A 13,767-nucleotide genomic window follows, 5' to 3' on the forward strand; every position below is an offset into this window, starting at 1 on the left:
TATTTTTTTAGTATAAATTTGCAAAATGATTAAATATAATCTAGGTTACTTTGGAGAAGTTTATAAATTGTAATTTTAACGAGTTTGGATGATACTTTACATGCTCAAAAATACTCCAGCATTCACTCCCAAAGCACTACAAGTCAAGTTTAAAATCTTGATAGAAAAGTCTCATATTTTAGAGTTCCATGCTTGTATGTTCGCCACCAAAATGCTATAAAATTGAAATAAATTTGTCTTAAGATTTTAATCTAATTAAATTAACAAAGCTTTAGAAAATTTATAACAATGTTACCAAGTAAAATCTTTTTCCTTTAAGATTTTGCAAAGTTTAATCCAAAAAGTCCAAAGCCGGTATAGTACTTACTCCTCTAACATCTTCTCTTGCATAGCTAGACTTGGCACCAATCTAGTGATGCACTCAAACCATCCTTTTGTAACTTCTAAATCCATCTCAATGCGCACTACAAGAAAATGGAACATTTGTAACAAAAAATTTGTATTAAATTTAAAATTTCTAAATCCAGCTCAATCCTCCTGCTTCTATGTCTATGTATGGAGTGACCAAAACAGCCTTTTTTGGACTTACCAAAGTAGGTACTTCACTTGCCCTACAAAGTGTTCTTTGAACATCTAACAAAACTGCATATATCTTCTTGTTTTTAAGTCTGATAATTATTCGTAATATGCTGCATAGGCCTTGGCTGCTGAGATGGCCCCAAACACTCGTGTAAACTGTATTGCTCCCGATTTTGTGCCAACTAATTTTGCATCGTTTATTACCAGTTATTAATCATTATCTTATTTCTCCCGGTTTTGGTTCTTTAATTTCCATCATTATCTTATTGCCTTCAAGCTGTCATGTACTCAAATTTATGAGGAATCTGCAAAAAATCTTAATTATATTAAATTAAAATACCTTTTAAGGGCCAAAGTTAGGCATTGTATATAGAGAATTTGATGGAGGAATATGTCACCAGCTTTAATGAAGTGACACAATTTTAATTGAGGTAGGGACTAATTTGTTATACTTACCAAAGAATTTGGATATGTTATACTTGGTTTTATATATTCTCCTAATTTCTTTTTTGTGCTAATTCTTTCCTTTTTAATACTCAAATGGATGGTATTATTTAATAAACATTCTAACTATGTTCAAGTTGTGCAATTCTAACTATGCTAATAAATATGCTAACAAGTTTTTATAATTTATTTTTTGTGTTTAATAGGCAAAATAGATCCATATGTTGTGATACAATACAAAGGGCAAGAGTAAAGGAGCACAGTTGCTAATAATGGTTAGTTATATGGCATATTCAAGTTCATTTTAACTTCATGCCTAAATTTGGTTTGATGAATTTGGTTGGGTATTGGCTTAGACATGAGTTCTGAATTGGTTATTTTTGTTGGAACCGTAGACGGTGGAAATTTCCAAGTTTTAGGGGAGGTTCTGCCAAAATTTTTCTAAACATTTTGGATAAAACTTAGTGGAAAAAATTATAATTAGTGTTATATCTTGTTTCTAATTTTTTGTTTCAATTTTCTTATTTACAGGAGTGCTGAAATGGTAACCACATGCTACCTTGAGGGCTCAAGAGTATTTTGATTCATAGAGACACTAATCTATGTTAGAACTTTTAACTTTTGGTTGAACTTATGCAACACATATAACTTGTAGAACTAATCAATTTACTTACTAATGTTATTTTGTTTGAAAACAATTTTAGCTAAAAGGATCTTGTTTGAATTATGTATGTTTTTGCATATTATATAGATGTAGACTTGCTTATTAAAATAGTTAATATATTAGTTAATTTAAAAAATAATTTAATAAATTATGCATGCAATTTGTATTTAAAAAATTATTACAAAATAATTAATTTGCTTTTGTAACTAAAGAAAAAAAATGTTACAAAACCATGTTACATTTTGTAACAAAATTTTTTGATAGGAAAAAATAGATTGTCACCAAAAATACTTTGAAGATCAAAATTTGTTACCACTTTTGTAACTACTTCTGGTTTTTTGTATCAGAAAAAATTGTTACAAAATATCATATTGAATTGTAACAGTTCTATTTTTTGTTACAAAAACTTTTTGTAACGGGACTTACTGCAACGGTCCCTTTTTTTGTTACAAAAAAATTTTGTTTCAAAATTTCGACGTTTTGTAACAATTTTTTTTGTTACAAATACGGCTTTTTCTTGTAGTGATGTGAGAGTTGTCATAAAACAACTTTGGATTCAAAAAATGGCCACCTGCATGCAACAGATGATGAGGTCGGCAATTCCATCTGTTGTCAATGATTTTAAAAACATCATTGTATTTGTTCTCATCATGAGAAAATGTTTTCATGATACATTCCTTTGTCTTCCCCATTTCTTCATAAAAACAACTCATTGGTGGCTTCTTTCCCCTATCAACAAGTCTAAACACTCGAACAAGATGACTCATGATCTTAAGGATGTACTTGACATGATTTCAAAAAGAGGTCATAATAACAATTTTTGTTGTCTCCTTTCTCTTTGCTTTCTTTTACAACTTATTCTTTACTCACTTATTCGAAATGAACATTCTTATAAGATTTTCTTTCTCCTCATAAAATCTGGCAAATTGGGTGACTGCATGTCTTACCTATTCCTTGCTATTTGAGAAGTGTCTCAACATGGATAAGGTGCTATAGTGACTATAAGTGAAACTAACCAAAGAAATTACCCTTTTATGGTCTTTTGAATACCATAAGAGAGCTTAAATAATTTATCACCAGTCTTTCCATAATCAGAAGCATCAACAGACTTTAAAAACATTATCTCAGCAGAAGAATTTACAAGAAAATTAAATAATGCTCCTTTGCCCCTTTTTCGTCAAAGCATTTGACATAATAGAGTAGCCATATTTTTTCTAGGGTTAAGTACTGAAATCGTCCCTAAGATCTGGGTTGAAAATCAAAATCGTCCCCGGCCTTTTTTCGTTATTAAAATCATCCTCAATGTTCAAAAACGCTTTAAAATCATCCTTTTTACCAATTTTATTTTTTATTACCAAACTACCCCTCATTAAAAAATTATAAAATAAAATAAATATAATTATAAAATAAAATAAATATAAAATAAATAAAAAAAGAAAGGAAAGANNCCTGCCGCCTTGCCGTCCTGCCGCACCACACCGCACCACCGCACCACCGCACCACCACCACCTTCTTCTTCTTCTTCTTCTTCTTCTTCTTCTTCTTCTTCTTCTTCTTCTCTCCTTGCCGCTGCCACCGGTCTTCATTACCGCCGCCGCTCTTCGTTGCCGTGCGCCGCCGCTCTTTGCTGTCACCGCCGATCTTCACTGCTCTGCTCCTCGGGGAAAGGGGGAAGGGAACGCGAAGGGAGAAGAGTGGGGAGGGGGGTTTCGGGAAGAAGAGGGGGAAGGGGAAGGGTCCTCGCCGCAGATCTTCGCTGCCACCGCCCTGCCGCCTGTGATCCGCCACTGTTCTTCTTCTTCTTCTTCTTCTTCTTCTTCTGTGAACTGGATTTTTGTTGTAGAGTTTCTGAATCTTTTGTGAATTGTTGCTGAGTTTGTTGAATTGTTGCTGAGTTTTGATTATTGTTGCTGAGTTTTGATTATTGTTGTTGCTGAGGGAGGGGGTTACGGGAGTGGGGTGAGGGAGTGAGAGGGTGAAAAAAATATTATTTTTAATTTTTTAATATTATTTTAAATTATTTTTATTAATAATGAAGGGTAATATGGTAAAAAAAATAAAATTAAAGTAGAAAAGGACGATTTTATAACGTTTTGTAACGTTGAGGATGATTTTAATAACGAAAAAAGGCCGGGGACGATTTTGATTTTCAGCCCAGACCTTAGGGACGATTTCAGTACTTAACCCTTTTTTCTATTATTTTTTATGACCCTTCAACAATCCTTTGGTGTATTCCAATTCCTCATTAATTGCAACTAGAGTAAAGTATTGTTTTTGTCACCAACGTTTGGGGTAAGTCCCAAAATTGTCCCTAACGTTTCAATCGTCCTATTTAAGTTGCTAACATTTCAAAATTGACTCAATGTTGTCCTTCCGTTAAGGATCCATTAACAGAATTGACGGTAGGACAAAATTGAGACGATTTTGAAACGTTAGGGACTTAAATAGGACGAAAACGTTAGGGACAAAAACAATACATAAAAATAAATTTTAATTTAATTTTATTATTTAATAATATTAATCTTTAAGAGTAAAATTATTAAAAAAAATTAATTTATTTAAAATGAAAGTAATATGATTAAGTGTAATTTACTTAGATATGATTAAAAAATAATTGAATACTATGTATAGTAAAAAATTGATATTATTGAAGGATAAAATTAAAATTTATTTCTATGTATCATTTTTGTCCTCAACGTTTTTGTCCTATTTAAGTCCCTAACGTTTCAAAATCTAGTTCAATTTTGTCCCACCGTCAATTCTGTTAACGGATCCCTAACGGCAGGACAACATTGAGTCAGTTTTAAAACGTTAGGGACATAAATAGGACGATTGAAACGTTAGAAATAATTTTGGGACTTACCACAAACGTTAGGGATAAAAACAATACTTTACTCATTGGGACTAAAGCTTCCAACAATCCACATTTCTTGAAAACTCTTAAACCTCACTGTGTTCAATGCAATCCTAACTTGATAGAACCATCGTGTTATGTATCGACGAACTCTAACGGCTTCTTTATTGCATGCTTCCTTGATGTTCTGCTACCTCAATTTCTCTCATTTTTTGCAATGGTAGTTTTAGGTCTTTTAACAAACAAATTCATTAGACCTCTCATAGAACTTGCAACCTCTCTAGCTACTATTATTGGAGTTGGATTATGAATTTCGTCAACCGTTGAGCATCTTCCTCTAATAGTCCAAACTCGAAACTCTCTAAATCAACTCCCTAGCATTAACACTATGTTCTTCTGTGCTTGTTGGTGTAGCACTTTGTCTTCTTCAGTTCTTTTTCTGATTATAATACCCCCATAATTCAGCAATAATATTGTTTGGGACCATTTTATATCTAGCAATAATTTCAGGCTTAATCATTAAGTGCTCCTTTGCCTATGTAATGCCTCCTTTCAAAATTTTGCCACAAAAATTACATATGGTATGATTGGTATTTTCTTCTTCCACAATATTAATATATTTTCAACCTGGGACAATTTTACTAGAACGAATAGCAACTACAAGACGAGCAAGGACAGTGACAGCAACAGGGCTAGCAGGGGCAAGGGCCGAGATAAGAGCATTAGAGGTAGGGGATTGTCTTGACCTAGACATAGTGAACTAAATGAAAAAAAAATGGAAGAGATGTTTATAACACTAATAAGGTGCATAAAAAAGGGGCACCAGGGAAGAAAGAAAAAAAATAGGAGCAAAAGAAATCTAGAACAAAATGTATGAATCAGAGAGAAGGAATCATGGTTTATAGTGACAGCAAGGAGGGACGATGCTGACAAGCTGTAACAAGGAGTGGCGACGCAGAGAGCAATGCAACCCAGAGTAGAGAGGGAGAGATCGAAGACAATTTTTTGACGTGAAAGAGGAGGCAGTTTTTGAAGGAGGGAGTTTTTGAATAAAAGAGGCTATTGAAGTTGAGTCGAATCACTTAGGGTTTTTTAATTAGCCAAAATAATCCTAAGTTTTTTTTCAAAAGTCCAAAAAAAAAACCACAATTTTCACCATTTCTGTTGCTGTCCACCGTGGCGCCACCACAATTGCGGTTACCATTTCGCCTTCTGCAAAAATCACGTTACGGCAAGAAATCTGCCATGCCATAACATTTTGGCGCTGCCATAACTGCTTTTTTAAAACACTAGCTAATAATAATCTTAGCATTATCTACCAAACACATTAACTAAATGTTCAACTATTTGCAAAAGATAACAAGATCCATTTGTGAAACAAAAGTATACTACTTCAAACTACCATTTGAATGTTACAAGAGTAAGAACAAATTAAATTACTAAATTAGCCCAAAAAAAATCCTGCGTTATGTGTAATAGAGCTCATGGCAAGTAGTCCCAGCCAACATATATAGGGAAATGATATTAGCCACACAAACAAAAAAACTATAACAAACTACAGTCGCATAATGCCACCATCACAAGCATCGTATCGTTCAACAATAACGAACTGCAACATTAGGGGTGGCAAACGAGCCTAAATCCGCCGAGTTGACCCGCGTAACCCGCCAAAAAAGGCGGGTTGGGCTGAAAAATTAGGACCGCCAAAGAGCAAAATCCCGCCTAACACACACCGCTTAAACCACGGGCTTTGGCGGGGCGGGACGGGCTTTCCCGTTGGGCTTAGTTTTTTTTATAAGGGGGTATTTTTACAATTTTTTTGCCAAAACCTAACTTCCCACAACCCAACTTATAAGAATATGAAGATGAAAATTGAGTGTTTTGGATTATGTTTATATTGCTTTGGAGACAATATTTATAAGAGTAAAGTATCGTTTTTGTCCGCAACGTTTGGAGTAAGTCCTATTTGTGTCCCTAACGTTTAAATCATCTTATTTGTATCCTTAATGTTTATAAAAGTGATTCAATGTTATCCTACTATCAATTAAACTAACAAATCAGATTATATTTTTCAATTATTTTCACTTGAATGTATTCATTCTCAATTAGATCTCACTTGGATGTGATCGATTTTAATATTATACCCACTATTTGTGTTTAGATTCAATTATGTCCCTAGAAAAGTGAATTATGTAAATGTTGTAGGAATTAGTTTCAACATTTGATGAGCTATTTTTTTGGAGTAGATCATCAATTCTATCCCAGACATTTGTATTCTAACTTCAAAAAGAGATTTTTAAAAGTCAAACTAAAGCGCTCATGATGTGTAATTGACGGCAGGATAACATTGAATCACTTTTACAAACGTTAGGGATACAAATAGGACGATTTAAACGATAGGAACACAAATAGGATTTATCCCAAACGTTGGGGACAAAAACGATACTTTACTCTATTTATAATTATGTTTTGAATTATGTTTATTTTTGCTTTGAAGAGAATATTTATAATTACAAAGACTTTAATTTTTGTGAATATAAAAAATATAATTTTTTTATGCCTTTAGAAATTATAAATTTATTAATATAGTTGTGAAATTATATATATTATTTAGTAGTTAATAGTAAAAAAAAAAGTCCACAGTTAGACGGGGCAAGACGGGCCAGCCCGCCAAAAAGCGGACTTCTGGCAGAGCAGGGCGAGCTTCCCCGCTTTCCACTCCCATGCAACACCATTCAATTTCATGTTTTTAATTTTTTTTAAGACAATGCATAAAGAGATTTGGTGATGGCGTTGATGCTGGTGGTGAGTTGTGGGAGAAGCCGGGCAGTACTTACTCAAATATAAGAGCCATACATGGACCTTAGGTATGGTGGTGTGGCTTGATTTCAGAAAAGTGAGAGGAGAATGACTTTGAGCCTGGAGTTGGGGGAGCTACACTGTGGTTAGTGGTTGTTGGAAGGAGAGTGGTAGTGGCGGTGGAGAGAATGATAATTTGGAACATTTTGAATAGTTTTGTCGTACAAAGCTGAGTTTTTATACATACAACTTCAATTTCGTTATTTCATGGATAAATTTGTTATTGTTTAGAACTTTCATAAATAAAAATGATAGTTTATTCCTTTTTTTCTTGGATATGGACAAGTATATCAAGCTTCTTATATCCGTTTTAAACAAAAATGGACAATTTCCTGTGAATGAATAAATTTAAAGTATAGACTCTTTTTTATTTAAATTAAAAAAAATTGTCCACTTGTCAGTGTTTTTCTTTGTGAATTAGATGAAATGGATACAAGGAACTTGATATAAGTTTTTTTCCCTTTCATATTTGAACTGAAATAGGCATAACTCGTTACTCGGTATACATGAAAAGCATAAAATTATAATAATATATATAAAAAAAACTAAAAGCTGAAAAACGAAAAAGAGTAAAACCAACAGGAGCTGCTAAGCTGCAAACATTTTAAATATAAATTACTGGCAAAATGGAGAACCAGCAGGAGGTGCAAGGCCCAACAACCGCATTATCTTCAACCGACGAAGTTTCCTTTCTGGTTTCATTGGACATCTTACCTCCTACAAAAACAATTTACTCATTTTATGTTCATGACAAATATCTCCAAGTATTAATTAAAGATCATGCCGTAAGTTTTTGAGTTAGCATCTCACATCAAAATGAACTTTGCGCTTCCGTTCCCTACTCCCCCTTCTTTTCTCTACAGCATCACTCATTGTTCTACTCGAGGTTGGTGAAGTCCATTTATCTGTAAAATCATAAAATTTTCCAAATGAATGGGTTAAATCATATGATATGATATGAGGCTGACAAATGCACAAACTTACAAGGACATACATATGGACAACTGACAACAAACATCTCATGTGAGATTCTTAGAAATAAGTGGCCTGAAAACCATTTTTGTTTGTCTAAAAGGGTGTGCAAACACAACACAGAACTTGTTGGATTATCATTGCATAACATTGTACTTGACTTGATACATTTTTGGATGTAAAATCTATATTTGACTAAATTTTATTTTGTGGCTAAGTATAACAATCCAATCACAATCAACATAAAGACACTACAAGAGAAAAGGGTTTCATTGCACAGATATTATCTCGAGGATAAGAGAATTTCATCACACAAGCATGAATGAAGAACATTGCTTCTGTTAACTTGATAACATAAAACTTTTTACTTTTGAGCACAATACAAAATGGAACCTTCAGGGCTAAAAATTGACTTTTACCATTCATTAGGTGTGTTCATCAGCCTTGGTGAATAGGTAATACAATTTTATGTTCTGATCATTTCACTGTTTTCTGTATAAAATATGACTAAGAATAGTAATCAAGAACATACCATCAGATGAACCATCTTTCTGATCAGAATGAGCAGACATATCAAAACTTGAGTTTGGGCTAGAACTGAGTTGTTCCTTCTTCTGTATGGCCTAGAATCACATCAAATAAGAAGACAAATGAAATATATACCTAGAGATGGGGGGAATCTTGCAACTCTTATTGCGGAAATTGTAAAATCTGTTGGAACAAAAGCTGCACTTCTGCTATAAATTAAACATACTTGTTTCAGAGCTTCTTGAAAATCATTTGAAGGGTTACTGCACCGTTCCTCAAAACACTGCAACAAACATGCACGATTATGATATATCCTCTAAGCAGACAATTATAGAACGATGAACTATCCCCCTATAGAAACTCAAATACACAGCTTAATAACACTTCATCTAAAAAACAGCTGATAATATCCAACTACACAGCTCTTGATCAATCTCAACAGGAAGAGAAAAATGGAGTCTAAAACTTTTTACGAAAATTAGGGCAAATCCATTTTTCTAAATAGGGGTTGTGAGACACACTGCTAGGTGAAACCATAGTAATTACAAATAGTAAAAATAAGCCTTTCTATTCCCTTTCTTTCTTATTGATAGGAATTTGCTTACCCATCTTCTAGCATGGCTTCACCTAGATATTCAATGTTATCAGAAGGTAAATACAAAATATGGTCCTTGGGAGATTATGATCTTATATGTGCAAAAGCATAGTGCAAAACAAGGATCAAGAACTCACATCCTCAAACGTTGAAATATCTGTCATTGGATCAATCCAGACACTGTAAAGCAACAAATCAACATTCAGTTAACAGGAAAGTAAATTCAAGAAACTCCCAGCTAGATATGCTACAATACCTGGAATGATTTCCATAAAACTGAACTAAAACTTGTCCATCACTGACAGGCTTAGATAATGCAGATCTTTCTTCCATGATCTGGGAAAGTAAATTTTAAATTGATAAAATCTAAATAAGTATAGATATATACATGATCAATGCAATATAACAAGACAATTTTTCACAGATAGTTCCAAAATTTTCCTCTATCAAAGCAACCAAGGAATTATATTTTCTCATCTCTATTGTATGCATTATAGACAAATAGAGCTTTTGCACATTTTCGTTAATCCATGAATAGGATCTATATAGACACATAGACCCATGGCTAAAGGTTTGATTATGAATCAATGCTGGCATTCGCTAAGCGTGTAGAATAGTCAATGGGTGTATATTACTTCTTATTGGTGCTGTTGGGAAATCTGCATAGATAGGATCGCATACTTGGTCACCCGATGCTATGGAGGGAGCCTAGCTATTTAGTTGATACCCGTCTACATTAGTCTTGAGATTGCTCTTGCAAGAAAGTCCATAGATACGAAGCTAGGGAAAGCCTTATATTAGTTTTAATATTGTTTGACTAGGCCTATATCTTCAGTGGGAGGAAGGATCCTCTGGCTTCCTTCTTCGTGTGGGAGCTGCGATGATGCCCAACTTCGTTCATGATGTCAGAAACTGGACATAAACGGAAAGACCATAGACCACAGAGGATTTTAAGTTACCTTCCTGTGGCCGACGTCGGCTCCATACCCTGGTGAATACTATATGTCCCGGCTTGGCAAATGTCACCAGGGGAGGTGAGATAGAGGGAGCTGGCCCTCGGGGGTGGGAGGTGGGTAGCCTTTTCAGGGAAGAGAGATGCTTCTTCTCTTTTAAGAATTAAGAAGATGCTTTTGTCCTCAAAAACTCAGCACCTAAGGTGGGGTTCAATGCCTAAAGCCAGTTACAGAGGAATAGGCAGAGGACGATGAAACCAGTGGGGTAGGGACGGATCACATGGTTTGGGGTCAGGGGCTGGAGATTGACGATTGACTAAGCGTGCTTTGGAGTACTCTCTGACGGATTCGCTCTATTATTATCACTCTTGTGCCCTACCCAGGAGTCAAGAGCTACTTGGAGAGAAATGGCGTGATTGAAGAAACCTTTCTCGATCGGCATCACGCACATGGTGAGGAACCATCCATGGCTGTTGGCTTGGCAAATGTCAAGTTCCAGTCCATACAGTACCAGGGGAGGTGAGATAGAGGGAGCTGGCCCTCGGGGGGCTACTAAAATTACTAGGATACCGGTAGTATGAGGACTCCCTCATAGGGTTCTAACTAGAGTAGGTAGCCCCCCAGAGGCCTCTATAAGGAGTTATAACAGGAGATGGGTGCTAAGCCCCTTGATATGAAAGTTTTCCTTTTAGTCGAGTCACTTCGTACCTCTGAATGAGTTGAACGTAGTTCAACGAAACGAGTTGAACCATGTGAAAAAGCAAAGCTCAGATTAAGCTATCTAAGCTAGAACTTAAGGCCGACTTCTTTTCCGGGGATACCCCACTTCCTGGTCTAGCTTCACTAATTGTATTCACAGCTTTCCATATCTCGGAACCTGATAGTAAAGATTTTATCCTCTAGTTTTATGTGTATATATGAACAAGTATTTAAGTTTCATTCTACTATATTTATTACAAACTAATAAAAATAGAAAAGTAAAGATCATGAGGCTTAAACTCAAATAAAACTATTCAGTTGATTATACCATACGCAATTCAAAGTTTAAATGCAAGTCCTCCAATTTGCAAGACAGTGATATGTCACAAGTTCCAAAAGCATAAGCAGAAAGATAATGGCAGAATTCAACAAGCATCATAGTTCTTCAAAGAAAATACCTCGGCTGGCCACCATGTTTGGCAAGTTGTTCTGGCCCATATCACAGTTCCAGGGGTTAAAGCAAGAGAACTACTATCACTGACAGATGTTTCATGAGGGATAGATTTTGACATCTTGCAAATATAAACTTTTCCATTACTAGTGTCCCTACATTGGAACAATACACCTAAAATTTCAGGCATATATAAAACAAAGAAAACTGAAAGCTCTCAAACTGAACTCATTTATCAGCATGTATATACAAATCTAACCTATTGTTGCTGCTTTGACCAAGACCTTCATCTTGCACAGCTGAATCATATTCCATAGTTGGGACATCAAAAGACTCAGATGAACACACTGCTGTACCCTCCTGGTAATTGCTGCCCCGAACCATTGTACTTTCATGAAAATTTTTCACTGCCTTTCTCTTTTCCCGTAAAATGCTTGTAATGAAACTTGACAATCTCTCTTCACCAGAAGATGAATCCGGTGATGAACCTGCAAGAAAGAATGGCCAAATGGAAGATCAACTTGTGTTCCATCAAAACTCAATCAACCTTTGCTTACTATGAAGCGATCTTGCACTTGTATTCCAACGGAGCAGGTAACACACTTGTGGCATGCAATATGCACTAAACCATGATGCTATACCAGTTTCAGAGAATTTGACTAACTAAAGCAACAATAGCTAACCTACATTGTTATGTAATAACTCAACCATTGAGACACCATATGAGTTTACATAGCAGCACTACATACATAACAGCATACAAACTATCTCCCTGACCAAGTTTTAAAAGAAAATATTATCATCTGCGAAAATGTAAACGCAAATCGAACATCCCACTGCCTTCCAATCAATTCAGGAAAAGAAGGGATTTCACGAAATTGACAAGTCACTCTTGAGAATTCAGATGCAACGTACAAAAGGGGCATTGCATACATAACAATTAATTAATTAAAAAAAAGAACAATAATCCCATAAAATTTGTACCCAGAACAAATTCAACAAAGATACTCTAAATTCCAGGCAACAAATTCACGAAATCAAATAATGTGAGTGCATGAAATTCAGAACATGGGAAAAAAATAAATATTGATAGCTACCTCGGTTGGAAAAGGCAGAAGAAGAAGCAGAAGAAGAAGTGGTGACGAAGACAGAGAAATCAGTGCGGCGTTTGGGAGGTGAGCTTCTAGGCTGTTGAGAATGCTTTGGTATGCAATCAATTGGGATAATCTTTTTGCTCTTCTTAGCCATAATTGAAGACACAGAATCTGCAAAGGGAAACAGCGGAAGGAAGGAACCCTAGAAGAAGACGAAGAGGTTAGGAACAGAATCTTGTAGCAATACCATTAACCAACGATGAAACTACGATACAAGTTGGGCCATCTTCGGTGTATTACTTTAATAGTATTATGTGGTGTTATTAAAAATAAAAATTTTAAAAAATTGTAGAGAATTAGTTCATAGCTCGTAGTCCTAGTACAATCGAATCGAAATTCTCCAACTTAATGCATGGATGATGGATAGAGGTGGCTGATTTGTCCCAACTATTTTTGGGATTAATATTAGTTTTTTAATCCGATTTTTAATTTAAATTGTTAGATCATTTTATTTAATATTTTTTAATATTTAATATTTTTTAATATTTAATATTTTTTAAATAATTTTTTTTACAGATGGATCTCTTTTTTTTTTCCTTTTTCACCATCATAATAAAAATCAGGACAATAGTAATTATCAGAGTTTGGATCGAGATTACCCGTCACTCTTGCCTAAAATTTATAATTTTTTTCTTGTCTTTATGATTATTGATGTCGTATGGTGTTCACAGAGAAGGAGGATTTTTTCATAGACATATCGATATTGTTGTTAGACCAACATCAATTGAAATTGTTCCTTTCTCACAAGTCTAAAATTGATGGTGTACCGCATAAAAAATTAATGAAAAAAAATGCATAAGATTAACTATAAGTTAAATAGAATAAATTTAGCCATGAAATAAAAAAGATCAGTAAGTAATCTTGCATTCTTCTTAACTCAATATATTTGTTGAAATTTATGGTTGAGTAGGGCATAATTAAATCGTGTTAATTAGAGTGAGTGAGTTAAGAATTGTTGAGAAATTTTTTTTTAATAATTAATTAGTATTAAAAATACATTCATGATAATAATCAC

General features: G+C 34.4%; 1 protein-coding gene across 2 annotated transcripts; it reads right to left on the bottom strand.

Annotated features, from left to right (window-relative positions):
• On the bottom strand, positions 7,640–13,099 carry LOC107648727. Of its 2 annotated transcripts, XM_016352549.2 has the most exons (9): positions 12,696–13,099; positions 11,858–12,086; positions 11,606–11,753; positions 9,752–9,831; positions 9,633–9,675; positions 9,127–9,183; positions 8,905–8,995; positions 8,211–8,305; positions 7,640–8,117 (listed from the first exon to the last, which is right to left on the bottom strand). In XM_016352549.2, the coding sequence occupies exons 1-9, from the start codon at positions 12,844–12,846 to the stop codon at positions 8,016–8,018; spliced, it is 996 nt and encodes a 331-aa protein (XP_016208035.1). In that variant the 5' UTR covers positions 12,847–13,099; the 3' UTR covers positions 7,640–8,015. The 2 variants fall into 2 exon arrangements, with proteins under 2 accessions (XP_016208035.1, XP_020960159.1); XM_021104500.1 differs by lacking the exon at positions 12,696–13,099 and having other exon boundaries at positions 11,606–11,772; positions 11,858–11,973.

This window comes from Arachis ipaensis, chromosome B06 (genome assembly GCF_000816755.2).
Source record: "Arachis ipaensis cultivar K30076 chromosome B06, Araip1.1, whole genome shotgun sequence".
In the NCBI taxonomy this organism is placed as follows: Eukaryota; Viridiplantae; Streptophyta; class Magnoliopsida; order Fabales; family Fabaceae; genus Arachis; species Arachis ipaensis.